Raw genomic sequence first — 22,590 nt, 5'->3', positions numbered from 1 at the left:
ACAGGTATTGCTGATAGCTCTACCGTGGGGAGAAGGGTGTTCACATGCGGTAGCAGTATATTTATCTAAGGCACTGGGAATGCTAATTTCGGCCTGAATTTGTCTAATTGTCACAAGGGAGCTCTCAAGGTTCATCACAGATGTTCTTGCCCCTACTAATTGATATTCCTTCTAGATGTTGGTGTTGCTCAAAAATGCTTTTTAGTTCATTAAAAATGAAAATTAGAGAGTGAAAACTTAAATTTTTAAAAGGCGAGATCTTAGCTTTTTGGAAGATGAGGACTTAGCTTTTTAAAATGTGAGAAATTAACTTCTTATAGTATTTTCCACAGATGACGCCAATTGATGATGCACGATCTAAAAGCTCCTAACCGATAGATGACTTGAACCTTAGTCGTGTAACGAGCTGGACAAAGCTGCAAGACAGAGGATTAGAGAACCCGAAGTGGCTAACCCAGCAAGGTTGCTCCGATGCTTAAGTCAATACTGGGTTGTACAAACTAAAAGTTAGTATGCTAGTAAGCTAGTGAGCAAATAATCGCATGTACCCTGTGTCATTGGGGTTGGTGCATTTATACAGGCATTGTTTGGCGTAGACTTCACGCACCGCATCTGAGATTTCCGAGAGGTCGTGCCTTGTTCGAAATCCTCGGATGTAACCGCTATGCACGTTGACCATCCTTCGAAACATTAGGTACACAAGCCAACTTCAAAGAAACCTGAGAGTGTCGAGGTATGCATGCCAAATTTGTCGATGAGCACATCTTGCAGGTCACCGCCTGGTCCTCAGTTAGGTCAGCAAGCCCTCGAGAGAGGGCGTGCCTCGTGTCGAGGTCACTTCGCTTGATGACGAGGTGCTACAAATCGGCCCTGGACGAAGTGCTGCAATCCAACCTAAGTTGTGGTCAAAGTCACCAAGTTAGCGATAAAGGTAGGCCATCAGGTCGGGGCAAAGATGAACTACAATTTAGGACTCCAAATCATCGCTTAAATGGCATCTGGGTGTCATCCAACTGTTTCAGAATGCCATGTGTCATGAGGTTGTTGGAGGGCCAAATCCACCCTCATCAATACCCACATTACTTTTGACCAAAATATTTATTTTTCAAATTTTCTTCATATCAATCCATCAAAGGTAAATTTACTTTTAATCTCTTTTCTGAAATTTGATTATTTTTCAAACTTGCCTTTCATATCGATAGCTTAAAAGTAATGCTGCAACTTTAGATTATCATTTTTTTTTCATAAAATTTGTATTTTTTTTCTATAGAAACCAGCCTCAATATCAACGTCATGAATAGATTGGACATTTTTGCACCTCTTGTTTGATGATTCTAACCAAGGTTCAAAGTATCAACCAATACGTATCATATCGGGAGCTTCCCAATACGACCCTACAGAGGGTGTATCAAGGTTTTGACCGACTCAAAGGGGCGAACAGACCTTAAACCAGCCCCTCTAAACCAGATTTAAAAAAAAAAAAAAACTACCAATATTGCCTGAAACACCTCTACCTATCAGGCACATTCTAACCAAGGTTCAAAGTATCAAAACATATTGATCGATACTTATTGTTCCAAGACGCCTCCATTACGCCCCTATAGTGGGTGTATCGAAGGTCTAACCAGTTCAAGGGGTAGAGGAGACCTAAATTGCCCCCCTGAACCAGTTGCAAAAAATATTAAAAAAAAAGGCCTGATACACTATATCGATTTGCCCGATACGCCTATACCGACATATCGAGCATATCAATATTTTGAACCTTGGTTCTAGCGATACAAGGCAATACACCGGTAGGGCGTATCAACTTGTAATTGGTACTATTTTTTTTTAATTGGTTCAAAGGGGCCAGTTTAAGGCCGACCTACCCCTGAACCACTCACCGACCCAAAACACCCCCTGTAGGGACATATCATGAAGGCTCCAATACAATACATACGTGACAAAAATTTGATCCTTGATTCTAACAGAAAAATGTATCAGAAAGTTTAGGGGAGGTTTCAGCAATTTACCGCCTGAGAAACTGCATTCTTCAACTGCCTTAGGTACTCAGGTTGCATGTATACCTTTAAAGCTCTGTGGTTTCAAGCGTCAGCTTCTAAGAAAATGCCCACACGGTTTCATCATTTCATGCAAATGCAACCAGCACAATTTGACAGTGCTGCTTAGAGGGTGCCTTGATTTCATCCAAATAACTTCAAGTAAAACATCAGAAAATGACGATAACATTCCTTCCTGGAATTCCATTTCCAGAAGATAATAAATGAGAAATAGAAAATGGTCATAAGTAATTTTAGCAAAAAGATCAAACAGTTGGAACAGCAAGAACCTACATTCTTCTTCTTCTCCTTGTGTGTGTGTGTGGGGGGGGGGGGGAGTTGGATAAACAATTTCAGAGACCAAATAAAGTAATTAGTGGAAAGAACAGCAACATAGGACATGAACCTTATTCAGTGATGCAGATACCCCCATACCTAAAAAGGGAGTACAGCCACATTTAGTCCAATGTTAAAGGCCCGAGAAATGGGAGTTTCAAGACCACCAAAAATCTCAACTTGTCAGAGGTTTAACCTTCCGCTTGTGACCCATACTGTTGACAAGGTCTTTGCGGGTACAAACAGGGAACATATTTACATTCTTCAACACTTTCAGTTGCCTAAGAACATATGGAAAGCTTAATTGATCCCGTGAAGTAAAACGAACCACCTCATTGAACCAGAGGCACATGAATAGGTTTGTCAACGGTGTGTGCTCCCTCACAATGATAGATGCCTCAGCTAAAGCTGCACAAACCAACCCTTTTTAAGTTGAGTTCATGATTAAAGAATAACTCCTATTTGGATATTAACAATTAACAAATGGAAAGCTCCTCCATAGAAGTGATCAATATGCTATTAATGTAAACCAGCACAAATACTTTCTTTTCTTTTCACATTATGTATATTTTGTTTATAGAAATAATGGAGTAAAGGGTTCCTTCTATTATTATTTTCTTCCACCATTCTCTCTCTCTAATGAACTTCCTTTTCCCTACCTGTCAGTCATTTTCCAGCACATTTTTTCCACAAGCATAAATTCTATTGAAGATTGGTAAAATCCTAAACGCAGGACTTTCAACCATAACAGAATAACAGATGATGGCAATGACAGAAAAACACTGATGTAATTAGGGCAAATTGCAATAATGCTAGAACAGCAATAAAGGCAAGGGCATAGAAGAAGAAAGGAACAAAACTATAAAATATAAAGGATAAATACCTTGTCCTTTCAGGTGATAGTGGGCTCAAATCCCAGCAGCCACATTTAAGGTGATAGTTCTATTACAAGTTGAAGGGGCTAGAAGAGATAGGGGCAGAACAAGAAGGCCGTGGATTATAGTAAGAAATGATTTAAGGTCCCATAATTTAACAATGCATATGGCACTGAAAGTTTGAAATGACAGAATAGAATTCATGTAGCCAACCCCCTATGGTAGGTAATAGACCGCAGATAAAAGCTTAAGTGGCTGAACTGCATAACTTATTTAAATAATAATTTTTTATAATTATAAACTATTTGAAAGTATGGTAATCAACTGAAGTTCAGTTAAAGCCATTAAGGAGCTCACAATCTCCTTAATAAATTATCCACTAAAAGACAAAGCAATAAGTCAACCAGTTAAGCAATTTTAGGCCTCAGACACTTTAAATAGAAATATAATTATATTTTCCATACAAAAAACTACTAGCATTCACTTATGGTTGAAATATTGTCATTCCACCAAGGCTATGTTGTCTATTTTAGCATAATAGATAGGTTGATGATGGTGCATTAGATTTTCGAAGGATAATGTCATGGATTAAAAGGAGGTAGCCATTACTAGTATACCTTTCTTGCCACTGAACCTCTTTTCATATGGGAAACCATCATTCCGATACTGAGTCAATTGCTCTTTGACTTCTTCTGGCGTTGCTTTGTTTTTCTTCACTACAGCCTTACCCTCATCATAGACACTACTGCGTGCTCCATGTTCTGAAATTGCTAGTGAGGAATTTGTGCGCCAAAGAAGGGCTTCAAGAACACCCAGTGGATCCCTCCGGAATTGAGATTTGGAATCTACCCAAATTGAATACCTTGCTTGAGGGAATAGTCGATGGTTCAGCATCTAAAACCATCAAGAACTTTCAGATGGAAATCCAATAAAAGTTAAAGATTCTGAACTATAAATTATAAACATAATAACCATGACTCAACAAAAGGAGAGAGAGAGAGACATCAAACAAACCAAAGTATATCACATTATTTAAATAGGGTTCTGGTTGACAAGAACAGTCTCGAAATTTGAAGAAAAGACTTTTAAAAGCATTTTAGTGCCTTTGTTATTGGTAACAAATATATCAAACTAAGAAACAGAAGAAGCACATAAGATATATGCAAGGGCTACAAGTAAAATCCCCTACAAAAGAAAAAAAAAAAAGAAAGAAAGTAGGATAGATGCCCCTAAAGAATCTGCCAACCTATACAACCCCTCCCAACCAAAAAAAGAAAAAAAACAGAAGGGGTAAGGAATGTGCATAGTTTTCAAAAACGAGAAGGAGCCCAACACCTAAAACTGCCAAGCTCATGGAAAAAAAAGTATCCACATAATCAAATTTGAGCTCAAACAACCTCAAAGTTAACACCTTCAATCAATGTCTCAATATGGGCAACTTGGACTACCTGCACTCCCAATAGATTTGTTCACGGGCCGGGCCAATTCAAATTTTGGCAAAAGCCAAGGCCGAGCCCGGCCCATTAATAGGTCTAACTCCCAGGTCCCAGCAAGCACCATCCATCCAATTTCCAACCCTTAACAGGCAAGAGCACCATCTCTTCATCTCTATTCCCTGTCCTCTAGATTGTTCACCACTCCCCCCACCCTGAAAAGCTTTCCTTTGTTTTTTGACAAAATCCCCTAGTCATCTAGAATATTTGCTAAATCCTGCTCAGGACAACCTCTATACCAACCTTTCTGTTATTTTGTCAATACTCAATAGCACCAAATTCCTTCTATCCCCACCTAGCTCTATTTGTGTCTTCCAATTTGATGAAACTCGGCTGCCTAATCATGACAAGTCATGAAGAATTACCCATCTCAATGAGAAGAACAGGGAGCAAGGCAAGGCAAGATAAGAACAGAACCAGATCTTGGAACTCATGGTCTGGAGGGGAAGCAGGGAATGGAGGAAGGTTCTTTGAAGTTTTTGGGAAGAGAGAATAGAAAAATCTTTCAAAGATAGCATAATATATAAATGAAGATAAACAGGCAAGCTCTCCTAGAGATTGCTGGTTCTCAGAGGGGAGACATTTCAAAGCTTTTGAATAGAAGAATTTTTCAAACATAACATGTTTGTTATTGAAAAAGCTAAGGTAGGAAACTATGTTAGGTTCTGCTCCTCAAACAAATCCTATGGTATAAGCATTCATATAATCACCTAACACTGTTACTTACGTAAAGAATGATCTATTTTTTTCATAACTATAAAGAATGGTATATTTACACAAGAGTATGAATGCTAATTGGGTAAGAGAGGGCCTTGAGTGGTAAAGTTTGAAAGATCAATAATAACATCACATGTTCCTTTTCAGACACAATCACACAATTGAGACCAGCCACGATGAATATACCAAAGCATCAGCTCTTCTTCTAGGTCTTCAAGATTTTCATTTTCCAGACGTCCATATCTTATCCTAGTTTAAGGGGACCGGGATGCCTTTGAAATGGGGTCTCAAGGAACCCATCAGAGACCTGCACACACTATTAGAGAGGCATTTTATTTTCACATCTCATTCTCTTGGGCTATGTTTGGTTTGAAGGAAAAGGTAGGGAAAGGAAGGGAAAGGTAGGGAAACCTGTACAAACCTTGTATGGGTTTCCCTACCTTTTCCTTCAAACCAAACACAGCCTTGAGTACTGCTGTCAGGAAATGAGTTTGTTCACTTGCTGCATGGAGTGGAAATTTAAGAGGGAAGGGCTAGTCTATAAAATTTTGGGGAATCTTCATTTACACCCACCTCACAAATTTTTAGTTCACTGTCCAGTTGGGAACAGTGATAATGGGGGAATTGATACCAACGGTATGGTGTCATAAGTAGGGATTTGTCACGTGTACAATGAAGTAAAAGTTTGTGGGGTGAGTTTCAGTGAGATTTCCCCTAGAAGCTTTTCACCTTACAAGCTTCTAATATTTTTTTCTTTCTAATTTCAACCATGTTGGTAAGTCTCACATAAAGCTCAGTAAGATCATGATCCAGATTAGTCATATTATATTTATTACTATATAATATTTTAAATCTATTCATGAGTTCAAACATAAGTACAGTCAGAATATTTTCAAAATCTAAATGTCGTATCATTTTACAACGATGGTTGTTCAAATATTTGAATTTTTAAATCAAATCTAATTGTCTTTCCATATTTTTATTCTTATAATATATTTGAAAATTGAAACCATAGATCCAGAACCAGGCCCAGGCTGGGCCCGTGGTACAGGCTGGGCTGGACCCAGGCCTAGCCCTTAGCATAGGTGCTAAGCCCGGCCTGCCCTGGCCCATGATCACCCCTAATCCAGATTAGGGGTTTCAATGGACCGGTTTTCGGTTGAAGCTGATCTGAGTTTTAACTATTGGCTGTTGCAGGAAGGGGTGGGTCAGCTGGAGGAAGGGATGGAAGGGGTTGAGTGGGGGGTTGGTATATTCAGGGCCTTGGCTCTCTGGACATGGAAACCAAAGTAGGTACGTGACCAAGCCTTGGTGGATGATATTGGAAAGGAGGAATAAGCATTGAGCATTTTCACCTTCAGTTGGGGCAGCAAGGGGTATTTTGGTGATGTGGGATGCTGATGCTGTTGAGGCGATTGATCAACATGTGGCAAATCATTTTGTCTCCCTTTCAGGAATATGGAAGACGGATGGCAAAGGTGTCTATCCTCAGTTTATGGGCCAGTTGCTGGTGAAGAAAGGTAGAGTTGGTGACAGGATTGGATGATTGTGCCTGCTGATGGAAAGCACCATGGTGCATCAAGGGCGACTTTAATATCTTCCAATTCTCCAATGAACACAAAGGAGTGCCAAAATTAACAGTGAAATGTGGGGTTTCGATGAGTTTGTTTGAAGACATAACTTGATTGACCTGCCGATGCAAGGGGCAGTCTTCACTTGGAGATATCTGAGAGAAGCAGCACTGATGTCAAGGCTGGACTATTTTTTGCTTAGCTCTAGGTGAGAGAACAATTCAACGACATTGAACAGGAAACTCTCCCTAGGCCAGCATTCAACCACAGGCCAGTGTTGCTGAAAGTAGGTGAGCAGTGAGTTGATTCTCATGGTAAGTCCTTTTAAATTAAATTTGATGTTCTTTGAGATTGATGGGTTTCAGCAAAGTTAGAACTTACAAAAACGGTAGCAGTTCTTTGAACCCCAAGGTGATCCGACCCAAAAGCTCTGCTAGAAGCTTAAACATATTAAGATTTAAGCATTAAATTAAAATCTAGTGTCGCGACAAGTTTGGATTCCTGCAAAGAAGACTGAATGAGGTTTTGAGGAAGATCAAAGAGTTAGATAAGGAGGAAAGCCCCATCTTGTGAAAAGCAACAGAAAGATGTAGTACAAGATGAATTTGACCAATTAGCATATATGGAAGAAACTGCTTTGAGGCAACGTTTCAGGGCTCTGTGGTTATAGGCAGATGACAAGAAATATCAAGTTCTTCCACAAAATTGCCAATGCCCAATGAAGACATAATGCTATAACTTCCATCAAAATCGATTCTAACACCTTTGAAGGCAAAGGGTAGGTAGCTTCAGCAGTAGTTGGCTTTTATGATCTTTTTGCTACAAGTGATGCCTTGTTTCCCAACTAAACAGGGTGGTTTTCGATCGTATTCCTGGAGCTGCAGGGGCACATCTAAAGTCCAGATTTGAGGAACATGAGGTGATCCAGGCCCTTCCAGACATGCAGGTGATAAAGCCCCTCACCCTGACGGGTTTCCTATGGATTTGTATCAGCAATGTTGGTCCTTTGTTGGAGATGACTTTATGGCAGTAATGAATGAATTCTATGACAAGACACTTCTACCTATTGAAGCAAGGTCTACATTTTAACCCTAATACCAAAAATTCAGGGAGCTTCTGAGTTAAAGGATAACAGACCAATCAATTTGATCTCTAGTGTTTATAAATTAATTTCTAAGGTGTTAGCTAATTGGCTACATAAGGTCTTACAGTATGTTGTCTCATCATCTCAAGGAGCTTTTGTAGATGGGCATCAGGTTCTGGATGGTACTTTGATAGCCAATGAATTGATGGATTCTCGCATCCAGCAAGGTTCCCCTAGCATGCTATGTAAGCTAGATTTGGAGAAGGTTTATGATCATCTACAGTGGGAATTTGTGGAGTATTTGCTCTGCAGTATGGACTGCATTCCTAATCAAAGCTATGTAAGCTGGACTAGATGGTGTTGTTGGATGAAGGCCTGCATTTCTAATCCAAGCTTCTCACTAATTATTAATGGCATGTCAATAGGATTTTTTTGAAGAAGGAAGGGGTCTCCACCAGGGCAATCCATTATCCCCCTTTCTATTGATCATTATTATGGAAGCTTTCATCAGGCTAATAAGCCGGCCAGAGGTGGATGGCAATCTGGAAAGCTTCCCAGTTAAGGAGAATCCTAGTATTACTCTGTTGCAGTTTGTCGATGATTTCCTCCTTTATTTGAAGCCAGGTCATCAAGATTTGCAAATTTTAAGATGCTTACTCATATGTTTTGAAGCTGTCTTGGGTCTCAATATCAATATTCAGAAAGCCTGAGCTGTTGCCGATTGGGGAGGTTCCAAATGCATCAGAGATCTGGCTGCTACATTTGAGTGCAGAACAGGTGTATTGCCGACAAGATACTTAGGACTGCCTTTGGGAGCCAGTTACAGATCCAAAGAATTTTGAACTCCTGTGGTGGAATGGATGAACAAGAAGTTGACTGGGTGGAAGAAAGGAGTGCTGTCTAAGGGAAGCAAGTTGACTCTGATCCATAGTGCCTTTTCAAATTTACCAATTTACTATTTTTCTCTTTTCCGTGCACCAGCTAACATCTTGGCACAGCTTGAAAAACTTCATCAAGACTTCCTGTGGTAAGGAACAAAGGAGCAAAAACGATTGCATTTGTTGGCATGGGATAAGGCCTGTCTCCCCAAAGACAAAGGTGGAATTGGGCTGAGACCTTTGAATGCTATGAACATTGTTCTATTGGGTAAGTGGATTTTGTGGTTTGGTGAGAAGAGGCCTTATGGAGGAACTTAATCCAAGGTAAGTATGGTGAGCAGGGGTTGGGGTGGATTACAAATCCTGTATCCCAATCTTATGGCATGAGCTATTGGAAAGGCATTGTTAAGAATCTTTCTTTTTCTCCCCAGTGGTGTTCCTTCAAGGTGGGAAATGGAGAAAATGTCAGATTTTGGAAAGATAACTGGTGTGGATCCTCTCTATTAGCAGTTTCCTTTCCACGCATTTTTCAAGCAGCTAGAGACAAAGATGCTCTGGTGCAGGACCATTTTGAGGTCATCGGGGGCCAAATGGTTTGGACTCCGGGTTTTAGGAGAAACATCCACAATTGAGAAAAGGAGGAGCTGAGCTCCCTTGGTGAGCATGATAGGAGATGGTGGCAAGGAAACAAGGATGGAACTTTCACAGTGAAATCCTTTCCTCTTCTCCTGTCAGCCGATGATGCAGCAGAAGTCCCCTGGAAATGGATTTGCAAATCGGGTGTTCCAGCAAAGGTAGTGTTTTTTTTTATGGGCAGCTATCCTTAACAAGATACAAACTATAGACAACCTTATGGTGAGAGGGATGGTTTTGGTGAATCGATGCTCTTTATGTGAGGATGAGTGGGAGTCAGTCAGCCATCTCCTGATTCACTGTCCCCTATCATCTGCAGTGTGGACCCATTTTATTCGGCTTTCTGGAAAGGTTTGGGTTCCCCCAGGGGACATTACATGCCTGTTCTGTACCTGGCCTGAAGCTGGCCTTAGCAAAAGTGGTCAAGTACTTTGGTTCGTTGCCCTTTTGGCAAGCTACTGGGTGCTTTGGGGAGAAAGGAATAACTGGATCTTAGAGGCATTGTTTCACAGCTTCTAGCAGTGATTGGTAGAGCAGAGAGAATCCTTTTTAAATGGGTCTACATTAAAAGAGAATTCCAGTGCATTTCCTTTCAGTCCATGAATGATCAGTGGGGGAAAATCATTGGTTCTGATTCTGTTTTGTACAACTCTTATTGATGCCTTGCAAATGCTGTGAACAGCTCACACTCAGTGCCTCCTTTTCCCCAAAGGGGCTTTGTTATGTATCTATTGGCCTTTTCTTTATAGTAATACAGACTTTTATTTACTTTTCAAAAAAAAAATAATGGGATTGGAGTGTGGTCTGTATATAGTATATATGAGATTTTTTTCCTTTTTCTAAGTATTTCCTGGAATTTAACTTGGAGATTCAAGCCAAAGCAACAGTTCAGATCCCTAGACTCACACAATAAATTTAAGAACTTTTTATCAGCAACTAATCAATGAAAACTTTATTAAAGAACAAGAAAAAATTTTTTTGAAGGATAAAAGGAAATTTCATTAAACTGAAAAAGCAGTACATCTCAAAATGCTGGTTGTCTAGTTGACAAACCAACTTCTAAACAGAAGTTACACAGAAAAAGAATCAGAGTTACAAGGATTCAATTCCAAAGTGTTCCAGAAATTCTCTAACAGATCAGACTTATTCACTTGGTCAAACTCTGGAAGACTGAGGTCCCAAGCTGATATCATGTTGCCCACTCCTGCTATCTGATATTCAATGTTTTTTTGCCTTGTCTTCAAATACCCTTCTATTCCTCTCTTTCCAAATGGCCCATGAAACTGCGAATGGAATACAGCTCCATAAGATTTTGGCTTTCTTGCTTCCTCTGATTTTCGGCCACTTTGAAAAAACCTCTACTGGGGTCAAGGGATGAAATACAATCACTCCAAACAGATATGGGAAAAACTTCCACATAAAGTTTGCCACATTGCATGAGAAAAATAAATTGAGGACTGTTTCTTCCTCCTGACTACACACATAGCAGCAATTTGCTAGCTGCAAGCAAAAGCCTCTACCCTTGGGGGTACTGGATTGCCCCACACACCTTTTATCTAGTCTGAATCCCTACCATCTCTCAGTAAAGCCTTGTAAAAAGATTTAACTGAGAATCTTCCTTCTTTACACTCTTTCCACCATAATGCATCTGCTGTAGTTCTGGAAATGTTTACCTCTTCCAACTTTTCCAATAACTGAATACATTCTTCCACTTCTTGGTCCAATAAAGGTCTTCTGAACTTCGGGTTCTATATCACTTGATCCCCCCCTCCACTCATAGCACTGCTCAAATAGATACTTGTTGGTCTGCCAATTTGTAAAGTCTTGGACACACTTAACATAATCTTCCCACCCCCAACCACTCATCTTCCAAAAACCTTACTCTAAGACCACCCCCCACTTTAAACTTAACTAAACTTCTGAATTCTTGATTGAAACTCATGATCAAGGTTTAAAATTTTGATACAATACGCCCGACACGGGGCATATCGTATCGTATCTTTCAAAAACAGATACGGGATACGCATGGAAATCGGACGTCTCGTCTTCTTTTCATGCGTATCAGACCGTATCGGGGCGTACCAGTAGTGTATCAGCAAAAGAGATACAGCCAAAAACTGAAAAAAAAAGGGGGAAAGCAAGCTTTTTTTCCTCGAAATAAGCCTTCTTTCACCCCCAAATGACTCTAAAACTCCAAACATCATTCCTAAAGCTCTAGATTTGCAAAAAAAATTGCAAGAAACAAGTGTGAATTGTGTTTTTTTTTGAAATTTTTTCAAATTTTGAAAAAATATGGCAAAAATAAGTTTTTTTCATTTTTTATAATATCCTATGATTTTTTTTTCTCTTGAATGTTTAAATTTATGTTGATCTACATTTCTTACATTCAAAATCATCAATTTTTTGAGTTATTAATAAATTTCTGGAAATTTCATGAAGATATTTAGAGAAAAGATAAATTAATAAAAAAAAATTGAAAATCTAATTTTTCTCTACCTATAAAGACTAAATATGTTTTAGATCTATGGATTTATCTATCATATCTATAGAGTAATTGAAATTTCTTCTTTAGTTTTTTTTTATATTTTTAGAATTAAAAAATATATAATAATTAATTATATTTTATCATTTGATCACAACAATTGAATATATTATAATTCTATGGATGATCTTTCATATCCATAGACCAATTGAAATTTCTTATTTATTTATTTTTTATATTTTTAGAATTAAAAATAAATTAATTAATTATATTTTATTATTTGATCACAATGATTGAACATATTATAATTCTATGGATGATCTACCATATCCGCAAAGCAATTGGAATTTATTTTTTAATAGCTATTTTTTGAATATATTATGTAATGTTTATTTATTTTTTATAATTTTGTAAAATAAATAATAAATAATTATTGATAATATCATGGTTTTCAAAACCGAACTGGACCAGAAAACTGGGAACCGATCAGGTGATCGGTTTCGTTTTCTAAAGAAAAAACGTTGATTTTGGTCAACAAACCGCTGACCCCAACGGTTAACCGTTCGAGCGGTTTTGAGCGTTTTTATTTTATTTTTTATTTTTTGTCAGAACGGGATGACCGTTCGATTTGAACAATCGGACAATTCGACCCCCAGTAACCGGACCTCTGACCGGTTCGGTCTCCGGGTCGGTTTTAAAAACCATGGATTATGTTGTGCCAATGCATGTTTTATGGTTATGGTTGGATAGGAGAATTGAGTTTTTCCCATCACATAAAACATTAAAACTTAAGAATTATAATTTATAAATTATAGTTAAACATAAGATTTTTAATGAAATTATATTTACCTACAATATATTTCTTCATAAAACCATTAAAATATATTAATTTGAAGTATATACACCTCATTGAGGTCTTATATTTAGTGTTATTGATGTATTTTTATGATTTATTAAATTATTTATAGTATTTCCAAGCGTATCCTAGTTTTTCTCCGATACACATGCGTATCCAAGGCGTATCCCAATATGTCTCTTAAAATTGCCTTTCCAATACACTTGGCGCTTCCAATACTTTGAACCTTGCTCATGATTCCCTTCCACACACTTACCCCGTAGGAACTTCTTACCTCCCTTGATTCCCACCCAAACCTCACCACTCCATATTTTCCAGCCACCACCCTCCTCCATAAAGCCTCCCCCTCTCCCTCTTGCCCAAACCTCCACAGACATTTCCCTAAAAGTGCTTTATTAAATAGTTTTACCCTCCTCAGCCCTAATCCTCCCCTGTCCTTTGCTCTACATACCATCTCCCACTTAACCAGGCTAAATTTTTTTGTCCCCCCCACCCCACCCCTTCCCGTAGGAAGTCCCTCTGAATTTTTTCCACTTTTGAAGCCACTTCTTTGGGAACTTGTAAGAGGGAAAGGTAATATGTTGGTAGGCTAGATAGAACACACTTATGAGTGTAACTCCCCTACCTTGCATTGCAGCACCTCTGCATACTGTCTCACTTCCTCAACTCTTATGTCCCAACTCCTATCAAAACTCTTCTCTAAATTCACCTTCAGGCCAGTCAGCATCTCAAAGTTGGCTAAAATGTTCAGAACTTGGTTTGTTGATGCATCTAGAAAGATTAGTGTATCATCAGCATATTGTAGGTGAGAGATACACAGGCCTTCATTTCCAACTTTGAAGCATTCTATCCATCTCCTCTGCACTCCTTTCTTCATGAGCAAGTTCAGTGCTTCCATGATTAAGACAAACAGTAGAGGGGAGAGTGGGTCCCCTTGCCTCAGCCCTCTAGAAGCTTGAAAATTTCTGATAACACTCCATTAATTAGCAATGAGAAAGAGGCTAATGAAATACACCCATATACCCAGCCCCTCCAAACCTCCCCAAACCCCACCAACATTTGCATTTCCTCCAAGAATCCCCATTCAACATGGTCATAAGCCTTTCCTACGTCTAGCTTACAAACCAAACCTGGTCTTCCGCTTCTTAACCTTGAATCTATACATTCAGTGGCCACCAGCACCCCATCTAGAACCGTCCTTCCTTCTACAAAAGCCATCTGGGTCTCCCTTATTACCTCCTGAATCACTTTTCTCAGTCTTCCTGCCAGTACTTTTGCCAATAGTTTATAAGGGCTGCTTATCAAACTAATTGGCCTGAAATCTGTTATGTTCACGGCCCCACTTTTCTTCTGTATTAGAGAGATAAATGTAGCATCCACCCTCCTATATAAAGTTTTGGAGTCCCAGAACTCCTTGAACATCTGCATAAAGTCATCTTGTAAGAAGTACTAGCAGCTTTTAATGAAATTAAAATTGAAGTTATCTGGCCCTGGTGCTTTGTCACCATTGACCTTTTTCAAAGCCTCCTTCACTTATCCAACTTCAAGATCCCTTTTAGCCAACCTGCCACACTGTTACTTAGCATATTTGCCTCTTTGGTTCCAATTCTCCCAAGGACATCCAACTCCAACCTCTCCCAGTGTACAGCTTCTTGTAATAAGAAACCACTTTATTTTGAATCCCTCCCCATGTGTCTATCACCTTCTCCTCCACTTAGATCCTCGTGGTCAGATTTCTCCTTCTTCTCCCATTTGTAAAAGCATGGAAGAAAGAAGTACTCTTTATCTCCCTCTTTCAGCCATATGACCCTAGATTTTTGTCTCCACCTGACTTCCTCCCTCAACATTAGGTCCTCTAGCTCGAATTCCAAAACAGCTATCTCAGTTTGAACCTCTCTCCTGAATTATCCTTCCTCTCTTACTCTTTCTAATCTGGCCAGCTTTTCCAAAATCTCTCTTTTTCTACCCTCTTCCCCTCCAAATGCTTCCTTCCTTATATCCCTCAATTCTTGCTTAATGACTTGCAATTTTTTAATCACTTTTAAACCTGCTGGCCCTTCCACTTACTTTCTACCCATTCCATGAAGTTTTGTTGGAGTAACCATTCATTCTCAAACCTGAAAGGTTTGAAGCCTGTAACAGCAGCAAACTTTCTCAGTAGAATTGGTCTATGATCTGATAATTGTATGGTCATTGGTTCTTGAACCACTTCCCCCACATAACCTGCCCAATCTTCTGAGAAAGAATATGTCCAGCCTTCTGAGGATGGCTGGAATTTGGCCTTTCGACCATGTAAACTTCCCTCCAACCATCAGTGGATCTATTAACTCATTATTAGTAATAAATTCTTCAAACCCCCTCATGCCTACATAAGTTCTTCTATTCCTTCCCCCCTCCCCCCCTTCATTTCATTCCTTCTTCTTACTATGTTGAAATCCTCACCCACGTAAAGGAAAGAAATTTAGAAGAAAGGTCGCTAGGCTAGATTGGATAGCAAGATGCAACATACCAAAAAAACCCCAAACCAAACTCATTACGCTTGCCAATCCCCCACACCAGAGTCCAGGACCCCAGTACAGTTCAGATCTACTAGTTCCCTTCCTTTGCTAGAGAATTAGCAATTCAGTTAGCATCTCTTGGCACCTAGACACACTGGGTGTTCAATCTGGATGCCAAATATGTAACTTCTCTCATGTGATGAACCAAGGAACGGAACCATATTACTCTTTAACCACCTTATTACCACTTGCAAATATGCTTCTATATCCAATCTCTTGTACCCCAAAGAAGCAGTAGTCTAAAAACTCTAAACCCTCTCAAAAAGTATTTTCTTGCCATAACTATAGTATAGATTTTAATTGATAATAACTAAAGACTCTGCTAAATAGTATGTTCTTTTGTGAATAGTAATAGAAAAGGTACTTTCACAAGTTTTACAATGAAAACAAACAAAAAAATTTTACAATGGCATAAATATCTAGGAGAAATTGTGAAATGACTTGCAACTTTGCTACCTTAGGGATTTTACCATTCAGCCGCTGATCTGTGAAAGGAAGATCCCTGACGACCACAATGTGCCATTTACCAATCATATGGTTTTCATCAATTCTCTTCCCCTCTGCTTCTTGAGCTGCAAGTGTGATTTCATCCCAAAATGCCACATAGCAGACCTGCACCCTAACCAAAATTAAATACATCCAAAGGCAGCATAATAACCTCAAATAAGCATCACCCTAGCCTCAAATTGGCAGGCCATGCATGATAATGGAAGTTAACCTTTTGAAGTGATGCACTGGACATTCCAATAGGCTGATAGAGATCATCTCCACCACCAAATGCACAAGTGGTTACAACAGCTGTGCAAGTTTTCATGTAATTCTTGTCCTCATCAGAAACTCTAAACCCACCATTTTCAGTGTAGAAACCACAATGCACCACAGCAGTTTCATTTGCCTGAAACATTCAATATTCTCAATAACCAATAAAACAAACCGGACATAAACAATTTTCAAATAGGATAGAATCGCCAGAAGTCATATAAAAGCAGCAACTCTAGAGACACATAACATCAGAATCAGGTTTCTATAAGTCACCATGAAAATAGCCTTACAAATGAAGCACTCTGACCAAATTATACTGCATCTTGAGTTCTTGACTCAAAATGATAATGGTCATATATTAATTTCAATTTTCAAAACCACTTGAAAATATCAAGGCACAGATTAAGACCTTATAACTTTGTTCCCTTTCCTGAAGAGTTTGGTTTCCCGTGAATAAATTAAATCTTGTAGCCTCCGTGTGCCTCTCTAATAGAATAGCATTGCCCCCTAAATAAGATGTGCCACTATCTGATTTGTATACCACTCTTCTCACAGGAAAGCTTGTTTCTTCAGCTACAGGGATATCCAGAATCTCAAGTTGTTCTGGAGGCAGGAGCTTCAAGCAACCTAACAAAATCCAGGAAAAATAAATGCTAACCATTAATATAACATGGCAATAATTATTTTCAGAACTTTTCACTTAAATAACAAATGACAAAAGATGTTCTGAACATTAAATATTACAACAGAAGATGAGGCAAGTGAACTTTGACTTTGTTCACCCCCCCCTCCAAAGTTTAACTTGATTAGTGAACTTTGATTCTAACAAAGATCCAAAAAGACACTGTTCGCTAAGAGAATAAATTACAACAATGACATGCTAAAAAAATGAAGAAGATATTAAATCAATTAAATATAAGCTAAGATTTGTCTGAGTGTAATAGTCCATTATTCCACAGAATAAAGATAATGCAGCCCCTAAAAGGAAAACTCAACCAATAATACTTCCATCCAAGTTTAGCAATTACACACCAAGCTCTTCAAATTAACAACACTTGAACATGCAGCATGCTCCAACTAGTGTCTGCACAAGGGAGGGGTGGGTGATACAACCAAAATCATGCGTGTTATCAGCGATGTCAACTACTACTTAGTTGGCCAGGCCATAACCTTCAATCATTTCATTTACAACCTTAACTAAGAACTTAGAAGGCATAAATCAGCAACAAATATGGAGGCCATAAGCAGATGCAGGTGAAAGAAGTACAAAGTCTAGGAAGTTTCGGCGGTCATGATCATTGATGCTAGTAAGGGTAATTGATGTAGGAAAGGAAGAAGATAAGTCCTGCTAGGATGAACAAGGTGGATAAAGAAGTAATGAAATTTGTAGAATATAAAGAAAAATAAGCTAATGAATGCTTGACAATAAATTTTGGATGGTTATAACATGTTTATGGAAGAGATTGGTGGGTATAGGATGAGGAAAAAATAAAATTTTGAATGCATTTAGATGGGGTTGAAAACTAGCTGTAGGTGCAACACTGAAACCTAGCTCTATAACCTACAAGGTCCCAGGGAAAAGCACAAGATGCTTGTAGTCAGAGCACACAGGGTGGAAGGGGTGGAGAGAGAGAAGGGGGGACTAGAGAACATGCAATAACAAGACACAACTTCAAATCAAACTCACATTCATTCCCTCTCATGTGAAGCCTTACTTACAATATATTTATAAAGCTCTAACCTCTACGCAGATTAGGTCTAAGCTTCCTTGACCGAGAAAAAAGGATCATTTAACACCCAAGAACATCTAATCTCAATAAACTCTTCAAAACAAGTAAAAGCCACCAACTTAATCTAATGAAACCAGAAATTACTAAAAAAAGCTAATCATGATTTTACTATAAAAAGTAGGTATTGCAGTTATTACAAATATTTTAAGTATGGAAATTACTATGAATAGCATTTTGGTTTTTACTAAGACTAGAAAATCTACCCTACAAACATCTTCAAGGTTTCTCACTGAATTCAAATCAACAAAGTCTTATCCCAACTAGAAGATAGACAATAAAACAATGCTCTATTCAAGCTTGCAAGTTCCACTATCCAGACGAAAAGAGAACCCTGTCAGCAACTAAGAAGGGCAGCCTTTTTTCAGCATGGAATGGATAATACTTTCCAATAACAAGCAATAGGATAAGGAACTTATTAGGAAATTAATAGGTAGGAAGGGGAAGTCCCCCCCCAAGAGATATATGTCCATCCTTTCCAAGGAAATGGATTTGGCAATGTAACTGGACCAAGATGCCATGTTCATAGGGAAGAAAATTGATTAGGAAATACATATTCTAGAGTTTCCTTCGGTTGCCAAGTCATTCCAGATCATTTTCAAACATAGTAATTGGCATTGTCTATTGGTATTCATTTGCATTATCAAAAATAGAATCTTTTGAAATTGAATAAACTAATAACAGCTTTCAAAAAAACTACCTAACTTTGTTGCCACTATTGGTGTTTACTTTCACTATCAGAAAAAAAAAGAATCTTTTGAAAATGAATAAACTAATCAAAATAAATAGCAGCTTTGAAAACAAATACTTAATCTTGCTCCCATGTCATTTCTGAATCAATTACTCAAGCAAATGCATATGTTGAAGAATTCATAAGATATATTTCTCTCCCCTTGATAGAAATAGAATGTTGATCAATATCTGTCTTTTCTCCTAAAAGAAAATTCGCATCAAATAGAAGAAAATACAAAAGTAAATAAGAAAAATACTAAAAAGACAAAACAGTTCTGTGTCATTATTTCAAAATGATTCCTTTATTAGAAATATCAACACCACCCAAATTAGACGTCCAACTCCTCCCAAACTTTTACCAATTGATCTCTTAGAACTTTTTTAAGAAATGATTATTCCAAAAAAAAATAAAGCCAAAATTTGCAGGGAAATAAAAAGTTGGCGAGGAATCATTACCTGGTTTCAAATTTTACTCAAGTTTCCAAAATCCCGACATTACATGTGAGCTTCGAGTTTCAAAAGCTAACAGAATGATATAGACATTGAATAATAAAACATACAAAGAGGCATATATGAAATAGGATACTTTGTAAAGGAGTTAAGAAAAAAGGCAAAGCAATGATAATGCAAATGCAAAGTTTAGATAATCATTGGGAGGAAGTAAGAAAAATAGGGGAAAGAAAGAAAAATCTAGAACTTATTGTACTTTTTAACTTGCACTCCATGGATATTTCATAACCTCAGCCCTGCTATGGGTTCCAATGTGTCCCATATCAAAATTTAATACCTTGTATGACCCGTAATACCCAGATACAGCACAGGCACAGCTAGACAAGGTGTCATCTTCAAATCTCCATATCCATGCTTAAATAAAACCCTCAAGATATGGAGAAAGGAACCATAATCCTTAAAAACTAATCATAACACTAAGGAACCATTAGGATATGAGAACTCTTAGGAGATTCTCTAGGACCAACCCAATCCACAGCAAAAAAGGATATGAAAAGAGCTTCACATCCCTGGTACACCACAAGGGAAAAGGTGCACATACTGCTAAAGGTGGTTCCTTGTCAATGTCTTAACCAGAATCACCAACCAAACAAAAGGGTTACCATCTAGCTTACCCCAAATCTTCACAAATAGAGAAAGTCCTTATGTTTTCTTTGACCAGCAATAAATGGAAACAACAAATAAATTAAAGAAGGGGGAAATGAGAATAAGTGTTACAGGTACTCCTTGTAGACAAACCGGCAAGGTGATCCTTACCCTGGTAGAAAAAGAAACAAACACCTTCAAAAAGTTAACAATATGAATACAGTCCATCATATCTCTATCAAGAAAAGGGCGAAAAGAAACAAAGTACCACATAATGTTTCCATAGAACTTCCGTATGAACCATAAGCATAGACCACAACATCCATGGAGAGGGACTGAGAGATGATCAATCAGGAAAATCCTTCAAGGGAATTAAGTCATTATCCTCTAAAATCTCCAACTAATATTGCACAGCTCTCGGAGGGAATTAAAAAAGAGAAATATCCTCAAAGGGAGCTAATCTCAAAGTGTAGGTCAGTTAGTGCAAAGTCTCCACGCTGATAAACAAGCTAAGATGATAATCAGACTTGTTACCTAAGGCCAGGAGAGGGCATCAACAACTAATAACAGAAACACAATGACAAGAACAGCTTTACTCCTGAACCAATTCCGCCACTTGATGTGAAAGAACACTTCTTCAAATGACATACAAAAAAATGTTGGGGCACGACAAGAATCCTTTATGAGATAACTAGAATGAGACGATATGCAAGAGTTCATAGTTCAAAATCCAAAATTTAGGGTTTAAAAAAACAACAAATATTATCAGAAGAAATCATATTTTATTGAGCTAAACGAGTAATACTTAGTACCACCGCTATATGGTACGCAAATCCGCGGTTTTGTTAAGCGTAAAACAATAATGACATAATGCAAGAGGGTTACGTTCTCTGACCCCACCAACCACTCTGGTCGTGGGATCAAGACGATTCAAATTCCCCACTGCTTTCTCTTCTGCGACAAAGTCCGGCTTCTTTACTTCACTGGGCTTCCCAGAAATCCTCGATGACTCGAATATGAGCAATCCGATTGCGGGAAGAAAGAGCAAGACCGTCCACCACTTCATTAGCTTCCAGAACATCCTCAGGAAAAAATTGTTCTTTCCTCGGAACCCTAATTTCTTGCGCTTCCTTCGAACTCGAACTTTCATTTTTCCAGCGAGCTCGTCCGAATCGTCGTCCGACATTGAGATAGAGATGCTGTTGTTGAACATTGAAGACGCCATTATCAACGGCGAAGGAGAACCAGTATAGTTGCAGAAATTGGAGGGAATTAAGATCTCTTGCTTTCAGACAATTCAAATCTCCTACCAAGAGAAAGAAATTTTTTTTTCAACTTGAAAGCCAAATCACAGTCGGGAGATTACTAAACCACTTTACGATACAGTCCGGGTGTGAGTCTCATGACAAGTTGATAACTGAATGCATGTGGTATGCGGACAGACATCAGGGATCGAGTTTTTCTTTTTTCTTTTTTTCTTTAAAAAATATCAGGGGATCGAGTTTAGGGTAAATTACTATATACCATTGGTCAAATACTAAACTAACATTTCTCATTTTCTCATCTTTATCCGCACATCTCACTATGAAGTTGGGGCCCACCATAATACTCCCATCATGTGTAAGATATGCGGAGACCGATCATATGGTCCGCGTTCTTTGCACCCGTGGGTGCACTGGGCACGTAAACCCGCCAATCGAATTCGACCACGTCGATCATCCAATTGTCAATGGTCAAACGCGCGTTAAAACTTAGATTCGACGGTTCAACCGGACACGAAACGGATCCAACATGATCCACTGGTTGCATCAAAAGGCCTGTAAACCTCATACTGCGATATTTTTTAGTGATTTTCCCCTGGAGGCTGGAGCTTTCCTCCTTCCACCGAACCCTTCCTCCATCGGCGGCGATAAGGAGAGCTCCGGCGGTTTTTGTTGTGCTGTGTGCAGTTTGGAGTTCGGACTCAAATGATACTCTCCCCGGCGTCTCTTTCTTTTACCTCAAATCAAATACCAAAGCAAGTAATAACCTATCACCGATTGGTACAGTGAAATTTTGAAGAAACCCAGATCACCCCTATTCAGTATTCACCAAAAGCCCCCACCTCTTCACAGTTCACATTTCACACCCCTTTGGCCCTTTATTTGCTCTTCCATAATTCCATTGATAATTCTTCGGCTCTGCTTTTCAAATTCCAATAATGCAACAATGGCGGTGATGGGATGAACTCGAATCCACCACTAATACATCTCTCTTTTACTCTTCCTCTTAGTTTCCAAAGCCGAGTTATTCATAGGCAACAACACCATATCCTACACTCATACTCTCTAACATGAGTTCAATTGCTCTTCTGATTCTCCTTTGCATAGTCTAAAATTAGGGAACCTTCCATCTCTTCATTGCATGTTCAATTATCTTGAATCTTTCAAAATTTTCTATTATCTCTAACTACCAAGTGACCAAACTATTTATTAAGAGACCTGAAATCAAATGAACTTCAGTTGAATAGATTCAGTGTTGTGTATATGGCAAGAGACAAACTCGAGCCCGGCCATGAAGAGGTCTACTGCCAATATATAGAAATGCGCACTCAAAACCAGCGCATCCGATGATCTCATATGATAAGAAGATATGGTCCATCTTACTATGAGAGTTGCACAAACACCATGTTGACAACATACGTCAAATATTT

At 38.6% G+C, this 22,590-nt stretch overlaps 1 protein-coding gene across 1 annotated transcript; it reads right to left on the bottom strand.

The window, feature by feature from the left end:
• Nucleotides 1-2,217: 2,217 nt before the first annotated feature.
• Nucleotides 2,218-21,408, bottom strand: LOC148851004 (DNA-directed RNA polymerase subunit beta (DUF616)). The gene is made up of 6 exons (XM_088944846.1): nt 20,784-21,408; nt 16,694-16,911; nt 16,241-16,417; nt 15,979-16,134; nt 3,868-4,144; nt 2,218-2,783 (listed from the first exon to the last, which is right to left on the bottom strand). Exons 1-6 carry the CDS (start codon nt 21,121-21,123, stop codon nt 2,551-2,553), a joined length of 1,401 nt encoding a protein of 466 aa, XP_088800972.1. The 5' UTR covers nt 21,124-21,408; the 3' UTR covers nt 2,218-2,550.
• Nucleotides 21,409-22,590: the final 1,182 nt, after the last annotated feature.

This window comes from Nelumbo lutea, chromosome 5 (genome assembly GCF_056320005.1).
Source record: "Nelumbo lutea isolate HS-2025 chromosome 5, American lotus-T2T, whole genome shotgun sequence".
Lineage (NCBI taxonomy): Eukaryota > Viridiplantae > Streptophyta > Magnoliopsida > Proteales > Nelumbonaceae > Nelumbo > Nelumbo lutea.
Note: the sequence above shows the minus strand (reverse complement) of the source record. Positions and strands in the feature narration are given on the sequence as shown.

Coding starts and splice junctions, on each gene's coding strand:
- LOC148851004 (XM_088944846.1), bottom strand. CDS start 21,123: ATGGCGTCTTCAATGTTCAACAACAGCATCTCTATCTCAATGTCGGAC. Junction 16,135..16,240: donor CCAGTGCATCACTTCAAAAG/GTTAACTTCCAT, acceptor GTTAGGGTGCAG/GTCTGCTATGTGGCATTTTG. Junction 2,784..3,867: donor GAGGTTCAGTGGCAAGAAAG/GTATACTAGTAA, acceptor TGGTTTGTGCAG/CTTTAGCTGAGGCATCTATC.